Raw genomic sequence first — 22,190 nt, forward strand, 5'->3', positions numbered from 1 at the left:
CGCATGCGCGGGCCCGGATGTGTCTCCAAAGACTTGGGAGGGGTCGTGCCTGGGGGAGGGGCCGTGGGGCGGGAAGGGGCGTGTCTGGGGGAGGAGGCATGGGGCGGGAGGGGTGTGTCTGGGGGGAGGGGGCGTGTCTGAGGGAAGGGCCGTGGGGCGGGAAGGGGTGTGTCTGGGGGAGGAGGCATGGGGCGGGAGGGGGCGTGTCTGGGGGAAGGGCCGTGGGCGGAAAGGGGCGTGTCTGGGGAAGGGGCATGGGGCGGGAGGGGGTGTGTTTGGGGGGAGGGGGCGTGTCTGAGGGAAGGGCCGTGGGTGGGAGGGGGCGTGTCTGGGGGAGGTGGTGTGGAGCGGGAGGGGGTGTGTCTGGGGAGGGGGCGGGAGGTGGGAGGGGGTGTGTCTGGGGGAAGGGCCGTGGGCGGAAAGGGGCGTGTCTGAGGGAGGAGGCATGGGGCGGGAGGGGGTGTGTCTGGGGGAGGCAGTGTGGGGCGGGAGGGATTGTGTCCGGGGGGGGCGTGTCTGAGGGAGGAGGCATGGGGCGGGAGGGGGTGTGTCTGGGGGAGGGGGCATGGGGAGGGAGAGGGCGTGTCTGGGGAGGGGGCGGGAGGTGGGAGGGGGTATGTCTGGGGGAAGGCGGTGTGGGGTGGGGGGGGCGTGTCTGGGGAGGGGGCGGGGGTGGGAGGGGGTGTGTTTGGGGGAGGGGGCATGGGGAGGATAGGGGGTGTGTCTGGGGAGGCGGTGTGGGGCGGGAGGGGGCGTGTCTGAGGGAGGAGGCATGGGGCGGGAGGGGGTGTGTCTGGGGAGGGGGCGGGAGGTGGGAGGGGGTATGTCTGGGGGAGGCGGTGTGGGGTGGGAGGGGGCGTGTCTGGGGGAAGGGCCGTGGGCGGGAGGGGGCGTGTCTGAGGGAGGAGGCATGGGGCGGGAGGGGGTGTGGCCATGCAGGTGGGTGGGATCACATGCGGGTGGGGAGGTCAGTGTGGGAGGGGCCATGGGGAGGAGGGGCTGAGCGCAGGGTCTGCATGCAGTGGGTGAGAGTAGGAGAGGGGCCATTGGGGCAGGCCCACGGGGGGTAGGGCAGTGGGAGGAGCCATGGCACAGGGGGCTGGAGCACGTTCCAGGTATCCCATGGTAACGGGACGGTTTCACTTTGGTCCCCAGCCTCCGGCCGGCCCCGCCCCCTAAGGCACTCATCATCCCCTTGATCCAGCGCAACCAATGGAAGAAGCCGGAGACGCCCCCTGTGGGGGGCCCCGGACCACCAGAAGGATGATGGCGTGGAGTCCCAGGCCGTGAGGGAGATCATAGAGGGTGAGCATGGCAGGGAACCCAGGAGTCCTGGCTCCCAGCCCCCCCCCCCCTCCCCACGCTCTAACCACTAGCCCCCACTCCCTGAGCCAGGAGAGAACCCAGGAGTCCTGGCTCTCAGCCCCCCCTGCTCTAACCCACTAGCCCCCACTCCCCTCCCAGAGCGGGGAGAGAACCCAGGAGTCCTGGCTCTCAGTCCCCCCCCCATTCTAACCACTAGCACCCACTGCCGGGGCTGGGACCCAGGCGTCCGGCTCCTGACAGATTCCTGTGCATTGCAGAGTGCCGGCAGTCCCAGGAGCGGTGGGAGAGCGGCACCAAGGCTGACCCCAACCTGGCCATCCCCCTGCTCCTGCAGAACCGCGTCCCTGACGGGTACGAGGACAGCGACCGGGTGGACGTGAGCCTGCGGCAGAATCGGTAAGAGGGTCCCCCGACAGCCTCCCATCCGTCCCTGGAGTCCCACCCCCTGTGGCAGGGGCCCCTTTGGTCCTGTGGCAGGTAGTTCCGCGGGTTAACATCGCTCCTGCCCTTCTCCTCCTGCAGTCGACGGAGGCAGATTACGAGGTGGTGCCTGTGGAGGCCTACGGCGTTGCCATGCTGAGGGGCATGGGCTGGAAGGCGGGCGAGGGCATCGGACGCACCTTCAAGCAGTGAGTGACCCCGGGGGGGCGGGCATAGATCGGGGGGGGTTGTGGGGTCAGATCTGGTGGAGGCAGGAGGTGGAGGGGTCATATGGGGGGGCAGGGAGAGTTTGGGTGAGGTTATAAACCAATGGGGGGATCATAGGTCATTATGGGGCGGTGATAGATGGGTGCAGGTCAAAGGTCAGTTCGGGGGGGTGTCCCTGAATATCCCTTCCCCCCCTATTTAGGGATGTGAAGCCCCTGGAGCACCAGCTGCGCCCCAGGGGGCTGGGCCTGGGAGCCGACCGCTCGGCCATCCAGGACCTGCAGCCGGCCCGCCCCCCACGGCCCCCCAAGCCGGGCGAAGAGCGCCAGGGGGGCGAGGAGGAGCCACTGGGGCTGGTGGCCGGGGGCGCCGTGCTGATCATGGCTGGGCCCCACAAAGACCTCTATGGGAAGGTGAGTTTCCCCTGTTCCCGGCCTCCCCGAGTCAGCCACTCCCCGCCCTGGGGCTGATGGGAGCCGGCGCCCCCCAGAGGGGACAGGCCCCTGCCCCACTCCCCACCCCCCTGAGCCAGCCAGTCCCTGCCCTGGGGCCGGATGGGAGCCGGCGCCCCCCAGAGGGGTCAGGCCCCTGCCCCACTCCCCACCCCCCTGAGCCAGCCACTCCCCACCCTGGGGCTGGATGGGAGCCGGCGCCCCCCAGAGGGGACAGGCCCCTGCCCCACTCCCCACCCCCCCTGAGCCAGCCACTCCCCGCCCTGGGGCCGATGGGAGCCAGCGCCCCCCAGAGGGGACAGGCCCCTGCCCCCACTCCCCACCCCCCCTGAGCCAGCCACTCCCCACCCTGGGGCTGGATGGGAGCCGGCGCCCCCCAGAGGGGACAGGCCCCTGCCCCACTCCCCACCCCCCTGAGCCAGCCAGTCCCTGCCCTGGGGCCGAATGGGAGCTGGCGCCCCCTAGAGGGGTCAGGCCCCTGCCCCACTCCCCACCCCCTGAGCCAGCCAGTCCCTGCCCTGGGGCCGATGGGAGCCAGCGCCCCCCAGAGGGGACAGGCCCCTGCCCCACTCCCCACCCCCCTGAGTCAGCCACTCCCCGCCCTGGGGCTGATGGGAGCCAGCGCCCCCCAGAGGGGACAGGCCCCTGCCCCACTCCCCCCCACCCCCCCTGAGCCAGCCACTCCCCGCCCTGGGGCTGGATGGGAGCTGGCGCCCCCCAGAGGGGACAGGCCCCTGCCCCACTCCCCACCCCCCTGAGCCAGCCAGTCCCTGCCCTGGGGCTGGATGGGAGCCGGCGCCCCCCAGAGGGGACAGGCCCCTGCCCCACTCCCCACCCTGGGGCCGATGGGAGCCGGCGCCCCCCAGAGGGGACAGGCCCCTGCCCCACTCCCCACCCCCCTGAGCCAGCCACTCCCCACCCTGGGGCCGATGGGAGCTGGCGCCCCCCAGAGGGGACAGGCCCCTGCCCCATTCCCCACCCCCCTGAGCCAGCCAGTCCCTGCCCTGGGGCCGAATGGGAGCTGGCGCCCCCTAGAGGGGTCAGGCCTCGATCCCCCAGTCTCATCTATTTCTCTCCCGGCCCCCAGATCGAAGGTGTAGACCCCGATAACGCCCGGGTGATGGTGAAATTGGCCATCGGGGATAAGATCGTCACCATCAGCCAGCACAGCCTGCGACCTGTGACCCGGAAGGAGTATGAGAAACTAGCCAAGGATCTGAGTGAGTCACATGACTTCCCTCGGTACCCCCGCCTCACCCTAGCCCCCCCCCGCCATCCTCACCCCCGTCTGTCTCCCCAATCCCCTTCTCAGGCCGCTTAAGCAAAGCCCACAAGGAAAAAGAAGAGAAGCAGAGAAATGGACCCACCGACACCCCGGACGCCAGGGTCCCCCGAGAGAAGGGGGAAGAGAAGGACAGAAAGAGGAAACAGCCAGCAGACTCGGAGAGGTAGAGAACTAGGATGGCTCGCCTGGCGCTGAGAGGCGGCCACCTCTGGGGTGGGGCAGTTGGGGAACAGCCGCATATAACGCCGCACGGGGATGGCTCGCCCATGCTGAGATGCAGCCATGTCTGGGGTGGGGCAGCTGGTGAACAGCCACACATAACGCCGCACGGGGATGGCTCGCCCGGGGCTGAGATGCAGCCACCTCTAGGGCACGTGACAGCTGGTGCTGCTGTTGAGGGCAGGAAGTGCGGCTGATTCTTGTCTCTGGTTCAAACCCCAGAGGAATTTTTAGAAAGGCAAAATGGACTCCCCCAATCTGTAGTGCAGCCCGGATGCCAGGGTTCCTGCCCTGAGGCCGGGGCAGCTCGATAAAACACATTCCTCACAGCGTGGCGCCCCCTAGCGCCAGGACTGCCCCTGACTGCCCGTTCTCCCGCAGCGACACCCGCGCCGGGAAGCCGACTAAAGGCAGCAGCAGCAGCAGCTCCTCGTCCTCCCGCTCCCCCCACTGGCTGCGGCGAGATCTGCGGGTTCGCTTCGTGGACAAGCTCTACAAGGGGGGAAAATACTATAATACCAAGGTACCTCCCCCCACCCCCCGGGGCTGGATGGGAACCAGCATCCCATTCCCCATCCCCCCGAGCCAGCCAGTCCCCGCCCTGGGGCCGGGTGGGAGCCGGCGCCCCCTAGAGGGGACAGGTCCCTGCCCCATTCCCGGCGCCCCCTAGAGGGGACAGGTCCCTGCCCCATTCCCGGCGCCCCCTAGAGGGGACAGGTCCCTGCCCCATTCCCCACCCCTCCGAGCCAGCCAGTGCCTGCCCTGGGCCCAGGTGGGACCGGCGCCCACTAGAGGGGATAGGCCCCATGCCCCATTCCACCACCCCCCCTCTCTCTCTCCCTAGATGCTGATTGAGGACGTGCTGAGCCCAGATACGTGTGTCTGCCGGACGGAGGAGGGGCAGGTCTTGGATGGTAAGTTGCGGGGGGGGGCACCCCTTTGTCATACCCCAGCAGAAGGGGGTTGATTCCCTGGAGGAGGTTATGGGGGAGTATGTCCTGATATGGGGCATGTGACTCTGGGGAGAGGGTTGTGGGGGGCAGGATGACCCCAGATTATTGGGGATGCTAGAGGAGCCACTTTGTGTTTTGTGGGGTTGAGGGGGGGGCGAGGGATCTGTAGAGGGATCCATGGGGCGGGTGACCTCGAGGGTGTATCTGGGGTGGGGGCACTTGCCAGGAGGGTCTGATGACCATGAGGTAAGGGGGTTTGTGTGGGAAGCGAGCTGACTACAGTGGGGGTGGGGTGACCCCAGGTCATTGGGGAGCGGGGGTGTTGGAGCGGCCGGAGGGGCGTTTGTGGGGTGGGTTGTTGGGGGCCAGGGATCGTGTGGGGGGGACCCACTGTATGGCGCTGACCCATCTCCTCCCCAACCCCCCAGGCATCCGGGAGGCCATGCTGGAGACGGTCATCCCCAGGGGCACCGCGGACTGGGTGCTGGTGGTGCTGGGGGAGCACGCTGGCAGGGTGAGCGACCCCCAAACCCCCTCCCTGGCAGGGACCGCAGGGGGTAATGGGGAGGCTGGGAGCTGCAGGAAGTGAGGGGGGAGGATCTGAAGGGGTGGGAGGAGGACACATGGGGGTGGGGAAGCCGAGGGGTTCTGGGGGGCTGGGGGAAGAACATATGGGGGGTTGGAGGGAGTGGGGGGAATCTGAAGGGGTGGGGGATGGATTCCGAGGACGCGCGGGAGCTGGGGGGAAGATACACAGGGGGTAGGGGGCAGGGTAGCTGGGGGTTAGTGCTGCGGGGGGGGGGGGGATCCAGGGGTAATGAGGGGGGATATAAGGGGGATCCTGGGTGAAGGGGATTATGCTGGAGAAGCTCCCTCATCTGCCCCACAAGTTATCAGCTGAGCCCTCCCTCTTGCGGGAGTCTGTACGCAGCCACCCTTCTTCCCAGAATCCTTTGCAGACTGCCCCCCCCCTCGCACGCAGAACTCACAAGAGCTTCCTGTCCCCCCTCCCCTCCCCAGGTGGGCCGGATCCTGCAGCGCGACCAGCAGCGGAGCCGGGCGCTGGTGCAACTGCAGCGCGATGAGGATGGGGACGTCCTGGCGCTGGACTACGACGCTGTCTGCCACTACGTGGGGGGCACCGAGGACGACTGAGCCCCCTTCCCCCCTCCCCCCATTCTGCTGGACTTGGGATGAGGGCACGTCCTCTCTGGGGAGTGGCAGGACGTGGATGGAGTCCGGCAGAGGGGGAACGTGGCCGCCATGGCTGGGACTGAGTTCTAGAACAACTTCTGTGGGTTCCAGAGTAGTGATTCAATGGGTTCTGGAGCAGGAGCAGCAAGATCTAGAACGTGACCAGGCATGGGCTCTAGAGTGAGGCTTCGACTAGAGTGAGCGTGAGTTCTAGAGTGAGATGAAAGCTGGGTTCAGGAGCAGAGACGATGAGTTTGGGGATGGTTTTTAAATGGGCTCTAGAGCCAGGCCAATGTGTTTTGGAGCACACGTGGTTTTGGGGTCTCAAGGAAGCCTCAGTGTAGGTTCTGGAGTGAGCTTTGATGTGGGACACAGAGTATGCACAGTGGGTTCTAGAGCAAGGTTCTAGGGTGGGGTTCAAACTGGATCCAGTGACCCTGTAAAGTGGGTTCTGGAGCCTAATGGGCTCTAGAGCCAGCGTAGATGTGGGCCTGGGAGCTAGAACCATGGGGTTTGAGAGCAAGGTTTACAGTGTGAACTGGAGGGAGGCCCCTGGGTCCTAGACCCAAACCAGACTGTTCTAGAGTGGTGGGGGGGGTGTTTACGGCAGAGATGGGAGTCGATTCTAGAACAGTGAGTGATTTCCAGCATGATGTCGCCTGTGAGCTCTGGAGCAAGTCAAGCTGCTTCTGGAGCGCCCAGGCTGGGTTCTAGAGCAACCCTGGCCCCTGCTGTGTGTGGGTGACCCCAGAACCCGTCATTTCTGGAGCAGTGTTCCAGAGACAGCAGGATTAGGGGCAGGGATGAAAGGGGAGCCGCCCCTGCCCCTTTGGCTGTGGGAGATTGCGGGATAGGAGGGCGTCATGGGCAAGTACTGTCTGCGGAGGGGGGCTCAGCAGGAGACCTGGCAGGACCCGCCCCCCCCCCCCCCCCCGGCTTCCAAGATGGCTGCTGGGCCTGTGACAGTCCTTTGCTCACGGGCACTTTGTAAAGCAAATGGTATCAAAAAAGTGTAAATAAACTGTGATAGTTCCCCCCCCCCCCGTTGTGTGTGTGGGTGAGGGTGGGGGGTGCTGTGGAAAGCTATAAAAGGACAAACAACCTATTCACCCCTTCCCAGAGCCAGGGAGAGAACCCAGGAGTCCGGGCTCCCAGCCCCCCTTGGTCTAACCCACCAGCCCCCACTCCCCTCCCAGAGCCGGGAGAGAACCCAGGCGTCCTGGCTCCCAGCCCCCCCTGCTCTAACCGACCAGCCCCCCCTCCCCTCCCAGAGCCGGGGAGAGAACCCAGGAGTCCTGGCTCCCCCTGACCCGTTCACCCCTTCCTCCCCTTTAAGGACTATGTTCAGTTTTTCCCTCCCTACCTTTGGTTTGGCCTCGCTCTTTCCCTTTAAGATCTCCCTGCACCCTCTCCTTTAAGAGCCCCCCCCTCCTGGGGATTAATAGCCCCAGATTATTAAAGAGTGTCTGCCTCCCCTTTAAGAGTGGCCTTGCCTCTGATTGGCCCGCCCCTGTGTAAGGGGGCGGAGCGTAGAGGGGCAGCAAGATGGCGGCGACGTTGAGGAGCGTGAAGGTAACCAGCAGGGCCAGCTACGGGAGCCGGGCGGGGACCAGCGCGGCATAACGAGGGGGCAGGGTGAGACCATTCTATGCGGGAGGCACCACAGGATGGGTGAGATCATTAAGCAGCTCCCCCCCCCCATATTGTCGGCCGGAGACACCACTGGGATGGTGTGTCTGAGAGAGACCATTCTGCAGAAGGGGGGGGGCAACTGGGATGGGAGAAACTATTTTACACTTGTCCTCTACCAATAGTGGTGGCTGGAGATCTTGTACCCTCGTGGGAGGCAGAGACCATTCTATACAATGGGGGGGGGGATTGGGATAGAAGAGACCATCAAACAAGAGGGGTGGTTATTGGGCGAGACTATTATACACAATAGGGTGGGGGAGACTGGCTAGGATAGACTTATACACAGGGAGAGCGATGCTGGACTATATCATGATAAGCCTGAGAAGAGGGGGAGACCATTTGATGGGGGGGGGGAGAATTGAAGTAAAGGACCATTCTGTGCCCTGGGAGGAGGCAGGGCAGGGAGGGACAACTATGCAAATAGCAGGAGGAGGGGGCTGTGTTGGGAGAGACCATTATATTCCTGGGGGAGGTTAGGAAGAGACGGCATCTTGGGTGAGACCATTACGCTCATGAGGCAGAGACCACTTTAGGAGGGGGTTGTGGGTGAGACCATTATGCACAGGCAAGGAGGGAGGTGTAGGGAAAGACCATTATGCACATGAGATGGGGGGGAATGGGAGAGACCACTATGGTCAGAGGTGTAGGAACAGTCCATTATGCACGTGAGATAGGGGGTCTGGGAGAACCCATTAAAGCTACGGGTGGTATTGTGTTTTTTTTATTATTATTATTCATTGCCCCCTCCCTCTGCTTTTGCCCCCAGGGGATGGTTGGCCTGGTCACTGGTGGGGCCTCCGGCCTGGGTCGCGCCACCGCTGAGCGCCTGGTGCAGCAAGGAGCCAGCGCTGTGATCGTGGACCTGCCGACTTCGGATGGGCCCAGTGTGGCCAAAGCGCTGGGGGAACAATGCGTCTTTGCACCAGCTGATGTAGGGCCCGGACTCCTGGGTTCTATTCCGGGATCTGGGAGGGGAGTTGGGACTAGTGTGTCGAGGGGGGCTGGGAGCCAGGATGTCTGGATTCTATCACCGACTCTGGGAGGGGAGTGGGGTTTGGCGTGGAGGTGATATGGGTTAACCTCTCCTCCCTGCCCGGCGGCTCAGGTGACGTCGGAGGCGGACGTGAAGGGGGTCCTGGCCCTGGTGCGGGAGAAGTTCGGGCGCTTGGATTTGGCTGTGAACTGCGCCGGAATTGCCGTGGCCGTCAAGACCTACAACGCCAAGAAGGACATGCCCCACAGCCTGGAGGATTTCCAGAGGGTCCTCAACGTGAGTGGGGCTGGAGGGACCCCCTCCCTCCATTCCCTTCCCTGATCCCCTTTGCCCTGCCAACGCCATGGTAGTGAGAGGGGACCAAGGAGGGATAATGGGCTGGATGAGCCAATGGGTCTGATTTTTGGGGGGTGGGATATGGGGCCGGGTGGGCCCACTGGTTTGATCTGATCTGTCTCCCCTGCCCTCCAGGTCAATATTGCCGGCACCTTTAACGTGATCCGACTGAGTGCTGGTGAGATGGGCAGGAATGACCCTGACTCCGATGGGCACCGAGGAGTGATCGTCAACACAGCCAGCGTGGCTGCTTTCGAGGGCCAGGTGAGCACTAGGAGGCGCTGTGCTGCGGGGGCTGGGCAGGGGGTGTTCTCCCCTGGCAGGCAGGGCCGGGCACTGGGGGGCACTGTGCTGTGGGGGGCTGGGTCAAGGCTGCTCTCCCCTGGCAGTCCCCCACGTCCCTGTGCCCCAGCTAATGTCTGCTTGTTGTATAGGTGGGTCAAGCTGCGTACTCCGCCTCTAAAGGGGGCATCGTGGGCATGACCCTGCCCATCGCCAGGGATCTGGCCCCTATGGGGATCCGTGTCGTCACCATCGCCCCAGGTACCAACCCCAGCGTAGCTCCTGTCATGGTGTGGGGAGCCCAGGGCGGAGAGAGGAGGGGGGGATTGAGGGGCACTGGCAGAGCTGGGGAGGTATCGGGGGGGGCTGCGGGTGGGGATTGAGGGGCACTGGCAGAGCTGGGAAAGTAGTGTGTGTGTAGGGGGGCTGCGGGTGGGGATTGAGGGGCACCGGCAGAGCTGGGGAGGTATCGGGGGGGGCTGCGGGTGGGGATTGAGGGGCACCGGCAGAGCTGGGGGGGGCTGCGGGTGGGGATCGAGGGGCACCGGCAGAGCTGGGAGGGTAGTGTGTGTGTAGGGGGGCTGCGGGTGGTGATTGAGGGGCACCGGCAGAGCTGGGGAGGTATCGGGGGGGGGCTGCGGGTGGGGATCGAGGGGCACCGGCAGAGCTGGGAAGGTAGTGTGTGTGTAGGGGGGCTGCGGGTGGGGATCGAGGGGCACCGGCAGAGCTGGGGAGGTATCGGGGGGGGGGGGGGGGGGCTGCGGGTGGGGATCGAGGGGCACCGGCAGAGCTGGGAGGGGAGCGGGGAGCCAGGCCCCCCCTCACTGTCTCTCTCCCCCAGGTCTGTTCGCCACCCCCCTGTTGGCAGGGCTCCCCGAGAAGGTGCGGACGTTCCTGGCTCGCCAGGTGCCCTTCCCCAGTCGCCTGGGGCTGCCCGGGGAATACGCCCACCTGGTCCAGTGCATCGTGGAGAACCCCATGCTGAATGGGGAGGTGATCCGCCTGGACGGGGCCATCCGCCTGCAGCCCTGAGCCGCTGCCCCACGCCTGGGGGGGCGCTGATTTCCCCTGCCCCGGCCGCCCCTGGATGGGGGGTTGATTCCCCCCTTCTGGGGTTCTGCCGTCCTTGGACTCTAATCATGGACTCCTGCAGTGATTCGGCCCCCGCACAATGACGACTCCTGCCCCAGTCGGCATCTGGACCTTAATAAACGATTCTCGATGTGCTCTCGGGGTGCTGGGATTCTGTGCTAGCCCTGAGCCCCCACTCTCCTCCCAGAGCCGGGGAGAGAACCCAGGAGTCCTGGCACCCAGCCGCCTGCTGTAACCACTCAGCCCCCCTCGGGGCACTCTCCTGCAGTGGGGAGCTCCCAGTGCTACCCGGCCCTACAGACCATGGGGGCAGCCTGCTGTGGGGCACAACAGTTTATTGGATGCCGTTGTGGCTGAAAGAACAGGGCCGAGTGTCAGATCCCCCCCAGCAAGGGGGGAGTGGGGGCGTCCTGGCCATAGGAGGGGAGACCCTCGGGCGTGTCATTGTGGGGCAGGGGGCGGGTACTGGGTGTGTCCAGGCGGGGCGGGGGGGTGGGAATTGGGTGTGTGCTGGTGGGGTGAGGGTAATGATTGGGGCAGGGGGTGGGGATTGGGTGTGTCCTGGGGGGGCAGGGATTGGGTGGGGCAGGGGTAGTGATAAGGGTGGGGATTGGGCGTGTCCCGGCATGGCAGGGGGCGGGGATTGGGCGGGGCAGGGGTAGTGATGGGACATGTCCCGGCAGGGCAGGGGGCGGGGATGGGGCGTGTCCCGGCAGGGCAGGGGGCGGGGATTGGGTGGGGCAGGGGTAGTGATGGGGGTGGGGATGGGGCGTGTCCTGGCAGGGCAGGGGGCGGGGATTGGGCGGGGCATGTCCCGGCAGGGCAGGGGCGGGGCATGTCCCGGCAGGGCAGGGGGTGGGGAGTGGGCGTGTGCTGGTGGGGTGAGGGTAGTGATTGGGGCAGAGGGTGGGGATTGGGCGTGTCCTGGCGGGGCAGGGGGCGGGGATTGGGCAGGGCAGGTGTAGTGATGGGGGTGGGGATAGGGCATGTCCCGGCAGGGCAGGGGGCGGGGATTGGGCGGGGCAGGGGTAGTGATGGGGGTGGGGATGGGGCGTGTCCCGGCAGGGCAGGGGGCGGGGATGGGGCGTGTCCCGGCAGGGCGGGGGGCGGTCCATGGGGGTTTCGGAGTCGGTGCCCCGGGGCTGGGCCTAGCGGCTGCTGGTATTGAACTGCAGGTGGTACTGGGCGCTGGGCGGATTGGTGTACACCTCCCTCTGCAGGTACTGCTGCCTGCAAGACAAAGGGCGGGGCTTAGCGGCCAGCCGGACTCACCTGGCCCCACCCCTTCTGTATCCTCTACCTCCCAGCCCCGCCCCCATAAAGCCCCAGCCCTGCCCAACCTCACCCCCTCCTGCTTCCGCACCTTCCTTCCTGCACCCACACCGGCCCTGCTCCTCACAGCTCCCCACCCCCGGGGGGCACTCACTGTGCCCTCTGCTCCTGCGCCAGCTGCTGGTTGTAGGCATCCAGGCCTTTCCTCAGCTGCAGCCGGGCCAGGCGCTCCTCCTCCTCCAGCACCATGGCCGCACGGGCTGCCCGCTGCCGCTGCGCCTGCCACTCAGCCTCCCGCTGCCGCTCTGCCTCCCGCAGCCTCTGGGGGGGCAAAGCGCGGGGCAGGTGACGGGGGGAGGGAATCGGGCCCTGGGCTGCGCGTCCCCTGCCCCCCGCTGCCGGAATCCCTCCCTTCCCTTCCTCCGGAGACCTGGTTCTCCTGCCGCTGCTCCTCCTGCGCCTTCCACACGGCCTCCACTTGCGTGGGGCTCATGCCCTTCCAGCGGTCGGTGAGGATCCGGTGAGGGCCCAGCGGGCTCTCGGCCACGGCTGGGTCCTCTGTCAGCAGCTGCCCCGTCAGGTGGTTGTGGATCTCGGCTTGATTGTCGTCCTGTTCCCGCTGACACGCCAGCCGGTGCTGCTCCGCCGTCTCTGCCGCCTGCGGGGCGAGGGGAGACCTGGCACTGAGCCCCAGGCGGGGGGACTTGCCCTGACGGCCCACCCGGGCAAGGGAGCAGGTGAGACCTGGTCACCCACAATCCCCTGGGGCAGAGGAGCCAGCCCTATTGTCCAACCCATGCCAAGGTCTGCCAGCTCCACGGCCCCCACCCCCAGCTCCCTGTTGGTGGCTACGCGGTTACCTGGGCCCGGTTGTAGTCGGCCGTGGCGAGGTCCTTGGCGCGGCGGCACTCCTCCTCCAGCTGGGCCAGCTGCTGTGCCCGTAGATCCAGCTCCGCTCGCTTCTTATCCTCCAGCGTGTCTGTCAGGACAGCGCACGGCGCCCTGAGTGGCTTTCCTCTGGGAACCCAGGAGTCCTGGCTCCCCCCGATCTAACACACGAGACCCCACTCCCCTCCCAGAGAACCCAGGAGTCCTTCCTCCCCCCGATCTAACACACGAGACCCCACTCCTCTCCCAGAGAACCCAGGAGTCCTTCCTCCCCCCACTCTAACCCGCACTAGACCCCACTCCCCTCCCAGAGAACCCAGGAGTCCTTCCGCCCCCCGATCTAACACACAAGACCCCACTGCCCTCCCAGAGAACCCAGGAGTCCTTCCTCCCCCCGATCTAACACACGAGACCCCACCGCCCTCCCAGAGAACCCAGGAGTCCTTCCTCCCCCTGATCTAACACACGAGACCCCACCGCCCTCCCAGAGAACCCAGGAGTCCTTCCTCCCCCTGATCTAACACACGAGACCCCACCGCCCTCCCAGAGAACCCAGGAGTCCTTCCTCCCCCTGATCTAACACACGAGACCCCACAGCCCTCCCAGAGAACCCAGGAGTCCTTCCTCCCCCCGATCTAACACACGAGACCCCACTCCCCTCCCAGAGAACCCAGGAGTCCTTCCTCCCCCGGATCTAACACACGAGACCCCACTCCTCTCCCAGAGAACCCAGGAGTCCTTCCTCTCCCTGATCTAACACACGAGACCCCACTGCCCTCCCAGAGAACCCAGGAGTCCTTCCTCCCCCCCCGATCTAACACATGAGACCCCACTCCCCTCCCAGAGAACCCAGGAGTCCTGGCTCCCAGCTCCCCCCACTCTAACCTGCACTAGTCCCCACTCCCCTCCTAGAGAACCCAGGAGTCCTGGCTCCCAGCTCTCCTCACTCTAACCCGCACTAGACCCCATTCCCTTCCCAGAGAACCCAGGAGTCCTGGCTCCCCGCTTTTTCCGCACTAACCACGAGCCCCCACTCCTCTCCCAGGCTGGCGAAGAGAAGGAACCCAGGAGTCCTGCCTCCCAGGAGTCCTGCCTCCCAGCCCCCCCCCCCGCTCTAAATCAAGAGACTCCAGAACCCTGGGGTCCTGGATCCCAGCCTCCCCACTCCCCCCGCTCTAACCACTAGACCTGTGCCCACGCTCTCACCTGCATACTTGGCGTTGGCCAGGGCCTGCTGCCGGTCGGCACGCTGGTCCTCTAGGCTGCGGCACTGCTGCTCCTGCTGCAGCCGACGGCGGGTGGGCAGCGCCAGGTCCTCGCCGGCGAAGCGCTGCAGGCTGGCGGGACCGCACCGGGGGTCATAGTCGCTGACCCGGGCCGGCTGGTCCTGGCGCAGCCCCTCGGGGTTGTACAGGTCCCACTCCCGCCGGGTGGGGGGTGGCTGCTCCCGCTCCCGGAACTCCTGCACGGCCTGGTGGAGGCGCCGCACCCGCTGACGTTCCTCCTCCTCCAGCATCTGCGCCACCCGGTCGCACAGCACCCGCTCGGCGTCTGTGGGGAGAGAGGGTCAGATCCCCTGTTCCCCCACCAGCCAGCGCTCCTGCCTAGCTCCCCACAGTGCCCCTTCCTGGAGAGGCCAGGAGCTCCTCCCAGCAGCCAGTCGTCCTGACCCAACCCCTACGGCGCCCCCTGCTGGAGAGGCCAGGGCTGGAGTAGCGGGGATCTCCCTCCACAGCCAGCCCTCATCTTGGTCAGAGATAGAGGACCGCCGTTGTCCTGCCATCTCACTGGCCTGGCCCCCTGTTGCTTTCTGATGCTGGGGTTCAGGGCACCTCCCCCAGAGATCAAAGGGGTGGACAAGGCAGGGCTGGCCAGAGCTCTCACCATAGGACTCATCCCGGCGTTTCTCTGTTTCCTCTCTCAGCTTCCGCTCCTCCACTTGACTCCTCAGGGCTTCCACGTCCACCTGGCAGGGTGGAGGGGGGAAAGAAGGGCAGGGGAGAGCTACTGAGGAGGCAAAAATCCTCCCAGAGTTGGGGAAAGAAACCAGGAGTCCTGACTCTCCCCCCACCCAATCACTAGACCCCACTCCCCTCCCAGAGCCGGGGAGAGAACCCAGGAGTCCTGGCTCCCAGTCCCTGCTCTAACCACCAGCCCCCACTCCCCTCCTAGTGCCGGGGACAGAACCCAGGCCTGCAATCAAAACCATTCACTCCAGTCTGGTGTCTGCTAGGTGGCCTCTGAGTGAAATTAGGAGCTGGGTCTCGACTTGTTCCACAGCAGATGGTGCCCAACTTTGTCAAGGCTCCCTGATAACTGGACGGGTGCAGCCAAGCCCTGAGCAGGTGATGGGCACCGAATGCCCCTTGGAGGGTGGCACATGGGAGCTGTGTACGTGAGAGCCCTCCCCGCAGGTCAGCCGTTGCTCCTGCTCCAGGCTCCGGTTAGGGGTAGGGCTCAGAGTCAGCACCTCTCCCAGCTTTGCGCCCCCTGGAGGACGCAGCGGGTCCCTGCGGGGCTCACCCCCATGGTGCGGTGGCGTGCGTTGAAGATGCGGCTCAGCCGCTGCTTCTCTCGCTCCCTCCGCGCCTCGAGGGCAGCCGCCTCCTTGCTCTCCAGCGGTAGGTCCACTTTGTGCATCTTGGCGCCTATGTGGGAGGAAGGAAAGTTAGAACCCAGGAGTCCTGGCTCCCAGCCCTCCCCCCCCCCCACTAGCTCCCACTCCTCTCCCAGAGTTGGTGAGAGAACCCAGGAGTCCGGGCTCCCCATGGAGGGGAGCAGGGCATTGTTTCCTGTGGAGCTGTGAAAGATCGGGGGGGGGGGGACCTTTCCGCGCCGGCAGGAGAGGGGTTAAATCTGGGGTCCCCGCACCCACCCTGTTAACCTTTGACCCTCCTCCCATTAATAGCTGACACCCTCGCTGTACCCTTTAACCCTTGACCCCCTCACCCTGACCTTTGACCCCTCTCCCTGCACCATGTAACCCCCTGACCCCCTTGCACTGACCTTCGACCTCTGACCCCTCACCCTGCCCTTTGACCTCTGACCCCTCACCCTGCCCTTTGACCTCGGTCCCTGGCCCTTCACCCCCCGACTGCCGGGCCCCCACTCACCTGAGCCCCCCACCCGTCTCTCTCTCTGTCTGTGTTTAAAGCCTGGTCTCCCTGGTAACGGGACAGCCCATTCCCTTTTCCCCGCCCCCACTTGGTGGCGTCCAACCGCCCCTTTATGCAAATGAAGGCGTCGGGCCTATCAGCGGGGAGAGAGCGCAGAGAGCGGTCCCTATATGCAAATCACGCTCTGAGGCGCGGCCCTATCAGCATGGAGAAGACGCAATGGGCGTGTCCATATATGCAAATTACGCAAGGGGCCGGGACGCTGAGAGCCGAGGGAGGGGGCGGGTCCCGCGACGCAAATCTCGTTCTGAATCGCGGCCCCTTTCACTGAAAGGAGCCGCGCGCGATATGCAAATGAGCCCACCTTAGCCCCTCCCCTCGCGGAGGGCTGGGTCTGTCTCGCGGGAAGTGTGGCGCCTCTCGCGAGATTTGCTCGGTTGGCGGCTCCGGGAGGGGGGGTGTCTGTGGCCGAGCCGGGAGCCGCGATTCCCGCCCGACCGCTCGCGGGCCCCGTGTCCGCCGCGGGCCTCCGTAGCCCTCCCTCCCCAGGGCCCCCCAGCCATGGGGTTCCTGAAGCTGATCGAGATCGAGAACTTCAAGTCTTACAAGGGGCGGCAAATCATCGGGCCCTTCCGGAGATTCACGGCCATCATCGGGCCCAACGGCTCCGGTAAGAGACAGCCCCCCCGCGCCCGGGCGTGGTACGGTCCGCGGCTCCCCCCGCCCCACGAGGGGGTGGTATGTCCCACGAAACCCCCCTCTCCACCGGGGTGGTACGGCTCTCGGAACCCCCCTCCGCAGGGAACCCCCCTCCCCCCCCTGGGGGTGGTACGGCTCTCGGAACCCCCCTCCGCAGGGAACCCCCCTCCCCCTGGGGTGGTACGGCTCTCGGAACCCCCCCTCCCCACGGGGTGTGTGTGGTATGGCCCACGGAACCCCCCTCCCCACGGCAGGTGGTATGGCCCACGGAACCCCCCTCCCCACGGAAGCCCCCTCCCCACGGGGTGTGTGGTACAGTCCACGGAACCCCCTCTTTATGGGAGGTGGCACAGCCCGCGGGACCCCCTCCCCACGGGGTGTGTGTGGTATGGCCCACGGAACCCCCCTCCCCACGGCAGGTGGTATGGCCCACGGAACCCCCCTCCCCACGGCAGGTGGTATGGCCCATGGAACCCCCTCCCCACGGAAGCCCCCTCCCCACGGGGTGTGTGGTACAGTCCACGGAACCCCCTCTTTATGGGAGGTGGCACAGCCCGCGGGACCCCCCTCCCCACGGTGGGGGGTGTGGCATGGCCTGCAGGAACCCCCCTGCTGCCCACGGCGGGGGAAGCTTCAATCCCTGGAACTCTTCCCACCCCCGCGTATGAGGTGGGATGGTGCAGTCCATGGCCCCCATGTCCATAGTACAGGCCATGGGACTCCCCAGTGAGGAATGGTACAGTCCAGGGAGACCCCCTCCCCCTTGCTCCAGGGCTAGAGGCAGGATGGTGCTTGTCCATGGAGGGGAGGGATGGTGCATTCCTCCGCCCCCCATTCCCCCAGCCCCATGGCGCTGATCTCCTCCCCCTCCCGCCGCCAGCCCCAGGGCGCTGATCCTCCCCCCCCCCGCCCCCCATTCCCCCAGTCCACGGCGCCAATCTCCTGCTCCCGCCGCCGGCCCCATGGTGCTGATCTCCCCGCCCCCCATTCCCCCAGCCCCATGGCGCTGATCCTCCCCCCCCGTACCCCATTCCCCCAGCCCCATGGTGCCGATCTCCCCCTCCCGCCCCCCCATTCCCCCAGCCCCATGGTGCCGATCTCCCCCTCCCGCCGCCAGTCCCATGGCGCTGATTCCCCCCCCCTCTCCCAGGCAAGTCGAACCTTATGGATGCCATCAGCTTCGTGCTGGGCGAGAAGACGAGCAACCTGCGGGTGAAGACGCTGCGGGACCTGATCCACGGGGCGCCCGTGGGCAAGCCGGCCGCCCAACCGGGCCTTCGTCAGCATGGTGTACTCCGAGGACGGGGCCGAGGGACCGCACCTTCGCCCGCGTCATCGTGGGTGAGCGCCGGGGGGCAGCAGGGCGGGGGCTGGGCTGCGGGGGGCTCGCCCCGGGCGCTGCCGGGACTGACCCCACCATCCCTTGCAGGGGGCTCGTCGGAATACAAGATCAATAACAAAGTGGTGCAGCTGAGCGAATACAGCGAGGAGCTGGAGAAGCTGGGGATCCTCATCAAAGCCAGGAACTTCCTCGTCTTCCAGGTGAGGGTGGGGCGTGCCTGACTCGTGGGTCCATCCAGGCGTGGGCAGGGGGCTGGAGGAGGATGGAGATGGGGCTGGCTGGCTCTGGGGGCCTGACCTGGCCCTGGCCCGCTCTCCGCAGGGGGCGGTGGAGTCGATCGCCATGAAGAACCCTAAGGAGCGCACAGCGCTGTTCGAGGAGATCAGCCGTTCGGGGGAGCTGGCCCAGGAATATGACAAGCGCAAGAAGGAGATGGTGAAGGCCGAGGAGGACACGCAGTCAACTACCACCGCAAGAAGAATATCGCGGCTGAGCGCAAGGAGGCCAAGCAGGAGAAGGAGGAGGTGGGGGCAGAGTGGCCCGGGGGGCAGGGAAGAAAGAGGTGGGGTGAAATCTCTGGGGGTATGGCAGGCAGGAGGAGATAGTCAGTGGGGGTAGGTGGGGTGGGGTGTCTAGGGGTCGTGAGGTGTTTTCGGGGGTGGCTGGGCTTTGGGAGGTGTTGGATGGAGGGCAGGGGGGTTCTAGTGGATGGGCGCTTGAGGGCTGGATGGGACTTGAGGAGGTAGGTGGGAGTGGGGGTTGTGAGGGGGTTCTAATGGCCGGGGTATCTGGGTGGGATTTTGGAGGGCAGGGGGGAGTAGGGGGCTGGGCACAGCCTCTGCAGCCTGTGGGGAGCTCTAGTGGGTGATGGGCCGGTGAGGCAGGTGGATGAGGCTGGGCCCACAGGAAGAAGGTGGGGCTGGGTTGGGGGGAAGGAAGGGGGCGGTAGGGAGGGGATCTAGAAGGGCAGGGGCAGCAGGAGGAGGGGGAGGTGGGATCTTTAGGTGGAGGTTGGGGCTGGAGGGGATCCGTCAGTGGACGGAGAAGGAGGAATGGTGGAGACGGATTTCGGGGGCAGGAAAGGGTGGAGCAGGATCTCTAATAGCTGGGGCAGTGGGGCAGGATATGAGGGTGGGGACAGAGGGTGGAGTGGGGTCCCTTGACTGGCCTGGGTCGGAGGTATCTGCTGGCAGTAGGAGGGAGTGGTTGGGGGGCAGGAGGAGGAGGCAGTGGGGCGAGGTTTCCGAAGAGGGGGGAGGTGGTGGGGTGGGAATCTCCCCTGACCCGGTGTTTACTCCACACACACACCCCTTGGGCAGGCGGACCGGTACCAGCGCCTGAAGGACGAGGTGGTGCGGGCCCAGGTCCAGCTGCAGCTCTTCAAGCTGTACCACAACGAGGCCGAGATCGAGAAGCTCAACAAGGAGCTGGGCTCCAAGAACAAGGAGATCGACAGAGGACAAGAAGCGCATGGACAAGGTGGAGGATGAGCTCAAGGACAAGAAGAAGGAGCTGGGCAAGATGATGAGGGAGCAGCAGCAGATCGAGAAGGAGATCAAGTGAGGGCAGCGCGCGGTTAAAACTTGGGTGCTAGAACGGGAGGGGACCAAGATCCAGAGTGGGGCTGGGAGACACCGGAGGCAGAGGGTGCTGTTATGACCTAGAACTGGAGAATGAACACATTCTGGACTAGTGCACTGCAGAACAGGACTAAAGTTTCTAGATCACGTCACTGTGCACTCTAGAACAGGAGAAGGGCTCTAGATCTTGTGAGCTCTAGAATGGCCCTTCCTCTTCTAGGTCTAGGGGAAGGACTGCACATTTGGATGGGATGGGGGGACACTGCAGCTGGGTCTTGTTCTAGAGCACGAGTGGGTATGTGCTGCACTCTAGAACCTGGGGTTTGCACTAGAAAGGGGACAGCTGCGCTGTAAAATTATGGGTTGCACTAGAAGAGACAGAGGCTTTGGCTTTAGAATGGGAACATGACACTCCAGGCAGGGTCTTACTCTAGAATGGGGAGCAAGATGGCAGACATGAGTATGTATGGGCTGTACTCTAGAACCATTGTGGTGCACTAGAACAGGGGCGGGGATAGAGCTGCTGTGGGCTAGACAGGGAAGTGTGCGGTCTAGTAAGGAGCCCAATCTAGAATGAGGGAATACTGATACAGTCTTGGGCATCTTGGGTGCAATCTAAAGAGAATTGGGTCTAGAGCTGAGTGTGAGTGTATAGTCTTTAAGAAGGCTGGTATGAAGGGTGATCTAGAACTGAGTTTAGGTCTTGAACCAAAGTGCGGGGCAGCAGTATGGTTTGAGTAAGGTTGGCTGAAGCCAGCAAGGTAGCATTACGTTCTAGATGGAGTTGGGTTTAGAATGTGGCCTGGGCTGGAATGAGGTGATGAAATTTAGTAGAGTGGTGATTCTGATCTCAGTAGTGTAGTCTAAAACATTGCATTGCCTAGAATAAGGGGTTGTTGATCGAGGAGGATGGGTCAGACTAGCTCAACATTAGTAACGGTCTAGAGTGGGTGTGGTATATGGAAGTTTCTCTGGAATGGGTCTGGTGGTGGGAACAGTGTGTAATGGGGCTTGTTCGAGATTGAGGGTGGTCACGGTCCCCTCCAGAATCATGGCTGATCTAGAACAGGAGGTGATGGTGCAGGAATGTGGGTTGAACTGTACATTGGGTGACCTGAAACAGTATGGGCATATGCTCTAGAACAAGGTAATATATAATGTGGAAGGTAACACTGTCTAGATTGGGTAGTCTGCAATCAGTTCGGAGGTACACTCTAGAATCAAGCTGATGACATTGTCCTGCATTGCATGGCCTGGAATGCCACTCTGGTAATCTCTTGGAAAACGGAGTGTAGAATAGACCCAGGTGATGCTGTCTAGGTTGGGTGGGCTTAGAACAGGATGATACAGACTCCAGAAACATTGAACTAGAGCATATCAGGTGATCCTGGTTGGGTAGGATGTCTAGGTTGGGTGTTCTAGACATTATGTATGATCTAGAAATGTGATTTAGCATAATCAAGTTGACACTGTCTAGGTTGGGGGTGTCTAGAACAGCATAGACATGCACTTTAGCAGCACTGTAATCTAGAATGGAGCAGGTGGGCTGTCCAAGTTGGAGGTCTAGGATCCTAGAGTGGGGTGGGGATCTGGAACCCATGGTGGCCCCCCTTCCCCAGGGAGAAGGACTCCGAGTTGAACCTGAAGCGGCCCGCAGTACATCAAGGCCAAGGAGAACACCTCTCACAAGATCAAGAAGGCTGAGACGGCCAAGAAGTCCCTGCAGAACGCCCAGAAGCAGTACAAGAAGCGCAAAGGTGACATGGACGAGCTGGAGAAGGAGATGCTGTCGGTGGAGAAGGCTCGGCAGGAGTTTGAGGAGCGCATGGAGGAGGAGAGCCAGAGCCAGGGGCGAGACCTCACCCTGGAAGAGAACCAGGTACAGGGAGGCGCGCTGGGCTTCAGGGAACGGGGCGGGGGCCTGGGACTGCCAGAGGTTGCCTATGGGTTGATTGCCCTGAACCATTGTATTTTATTAAGATCCTTTTATCTGAGGCCACCGGGGTGTGAACCCCGGCATCCGGGTCAAAACTGACCTTGGGGATCCTATTCTGCCCCCCCAAATTAGCTCCCCTGCAGTTTGTTAGAGAGGATTTTCTTTCACTTCCTGTCCCAAATGGGTGTGTGGCATTGCCGCTCCCCAGTTCTTCCACCCCAGGAGGTGGCTGCATCTCAGTGACAGGCCGAACCCTTCATGTGTGGCTGTACCTCAGTGCCAGGTGAGCCCTCCCCGTGTGGTGTTATATGCGGCTGTTCCCAGCTCCCCACCCCAGAGGTGGCTGCATCTCAGCGCCGGGCGAAGCCCTCCCTGTGTGATGTCGCTGTGCAGCTGGGATTTGATGCTGTTGCTGTCCCTGTTCTCCCCCCGCCCCCCCCGCAGGTCAAGAAAATATCACCGGCTGAAGGAAAGAGGCCTAGTAAAAGAGCTGCCACGCTCGCCAGGAGCTGGAGAAGTTTAACCGGGACCAGAAAGCAGATCAGGACCGGCTGGACCTGGAAAGAGAGGAAGAAAGTGGAGACGGAGGTGAGACAGGATCTAGGATCTTCCCCCGTTTCCCTCTCCCCGCACCCCACACTGCTGGGGACCCCCCAGGCGCGCTCCCCACGCCGATCTCTGATCCCTCCCCCTGGTGTGGCCGTCCTGAGCCCGGAGGCCTAACGAGCTCCCTCCCTCCCTCCGGCCCTGCTACCCGCCCTTCCCCCGTCTCTGGCACAGCCGTCCTGTCTGTCTGTCCGGCCGCCTCACGCTGCGTCCTCCTCCCCAGGCCAAGATCAAGCAGAAGCTGCGGGAGATCGAGGAGAATCAGAAGCGGGATTGAG

The 22,190-nt window shown here is 64.4% G+C and overlaps 4 protein-coding genes and 1 pseudogene across 6 annotated transcripts in view; 3 read left to right on the forward strand and 2 right to left on the reverse strand.

The window, feature by feature from the left end:
* Window positions 1-7,116, forward strand: part of LOC135976398 (G-patch domain and KOW motifs-containing protein-like) — a 7,771-nt gene extending 655 nt beyond the window's left edge. Inside the window, 11 exon segments of the mRNA XM_065571810.1 lie at window positions 1,156-1,254; window positions 1,256-1,305; window positions 1,584-1,741; window positions 1,849-1,955; window positions 2,177-2,387; window positions 3,514-3,646; window positions 3,739-3,874; window positions 4,312-4,453; window positions 4,775-4,844; window positions 5,312-5,397; window positions 5,904-7,116. Coding sequence (XP_065427882.1) covers window positions 1,156-1,254; window positions 1,256-1,305; window positions 1,584-1,741; window positions 1,849-1,955; window positions 2,177-2,387; window positions 3,514-3,646; window positions 3,739-3,874; window positions 4,312-4,453; window positions 4,775-4,844; window positions 5,312-5,397; window positions 5,904-6,038 — 1,327 coding nt within the window. The 3' untranslated portion in view covers window positions 6,039-7,116.
* Window positions 1-22,190, reverse strand: part of SMC1A (structural maintenance of chromosomes 1A) — a 41,416-nt gene that overhangs the window by 6,607 nt on the left and 12,619 nt on the right. The gene's annotated exons all lie outside the window — the stretch shown is intronic.
* On the forward strand, window positions 7,509-10,608 carry LOC135976276 (3-hydroxyacyl-CoA dehydrogenase type-2-like). 2 transcript variants are annotated; one of them, XM_065571234.1, is made up of 6 exons: window positions 7,509-7,649; window positions 8,536-8,700; window positions 8,875-9,039; window positions 9,235-9,363; window positions 9,534-9,642; window positions 10,223-10,608. In XM_065571234.1, the coding sequence occupies exons 1-6, from the start codon at window positions 7,623-7,625 to the stop codon at window positions 10,411-10,413; spliced, it is 786 nt and encodes a 261-aa protein (XP_065427306.1). In that variant the 5' UTR covers window positions 7,509-7,622; the 3' UTR covers window positions 10,414-10,608. The 2 variants fall into 2 exon arrangements, with proteins under 2 accessions (XP_065427306.1, XP_065427307.1); XM_065571235.1 differs by having other exon boundaries at window positions 7,610-7,748.
* On the reverse strand, window positions 10,727-15,820 carry LOC135976274 (RIB43A-like with coiled-coils protein 1). 2 transcript variants are annotated; one of them, XM_065571213.1, is made up of 8 exons: window positions 15,747-15,820; window positions 15,157-15,281; window positions 14,518-14,599; window positions 13,840-14,184; window positions 12,606-12,724; window positions 12,176-12,403; window positions 11,900-12,066; window positions 11,515-11,703 (listed from the first exon to the last, which is right to left on the reverse strand). In XM_065571213.1, the coding sequence occupies exons 2-8, from the start codon at window positions 15,271-15,273 to the stop codon at window positions 11,622-11,624; spliced, it is 1,140 nt and encodes a 379-aa protein (XP_065427285.1). In that variant the 5' UTR covers window positions 15,274-15,281; window positions 15,747-15,820; the 3' UTR covers window positions 11,515-11,621. The 2 variants fall into 2 exon arrangements, with proteins under 2 accessions (XP_065427284.1, XP_065427285.1); XM_065571212.1 differs by lacking the exon at window positions 11,900-12,066 and having other exon boundaries at window positions 10,727-11,703.
* Window positions 16,079-22,189, forward strand: LOC135976399 (structural maintenance of chromosomes protein 1A-like; annotated as a pseudogene).

Source organism: Chrysemys picta, chromosome 17 (genome assembly GCF_011386835.1).
Source record: "Chrysemys picta bellii isolate R12L10 chromosome 17, ASM1138683v2, whole genome shotgun sequence".
Classification (NCBI taxonomy): domain Eukaryota; kingdom Metazoa; phylum Chordata; order Testudines; family Emydidae; genus Chrysemys; species Chrysemys picta.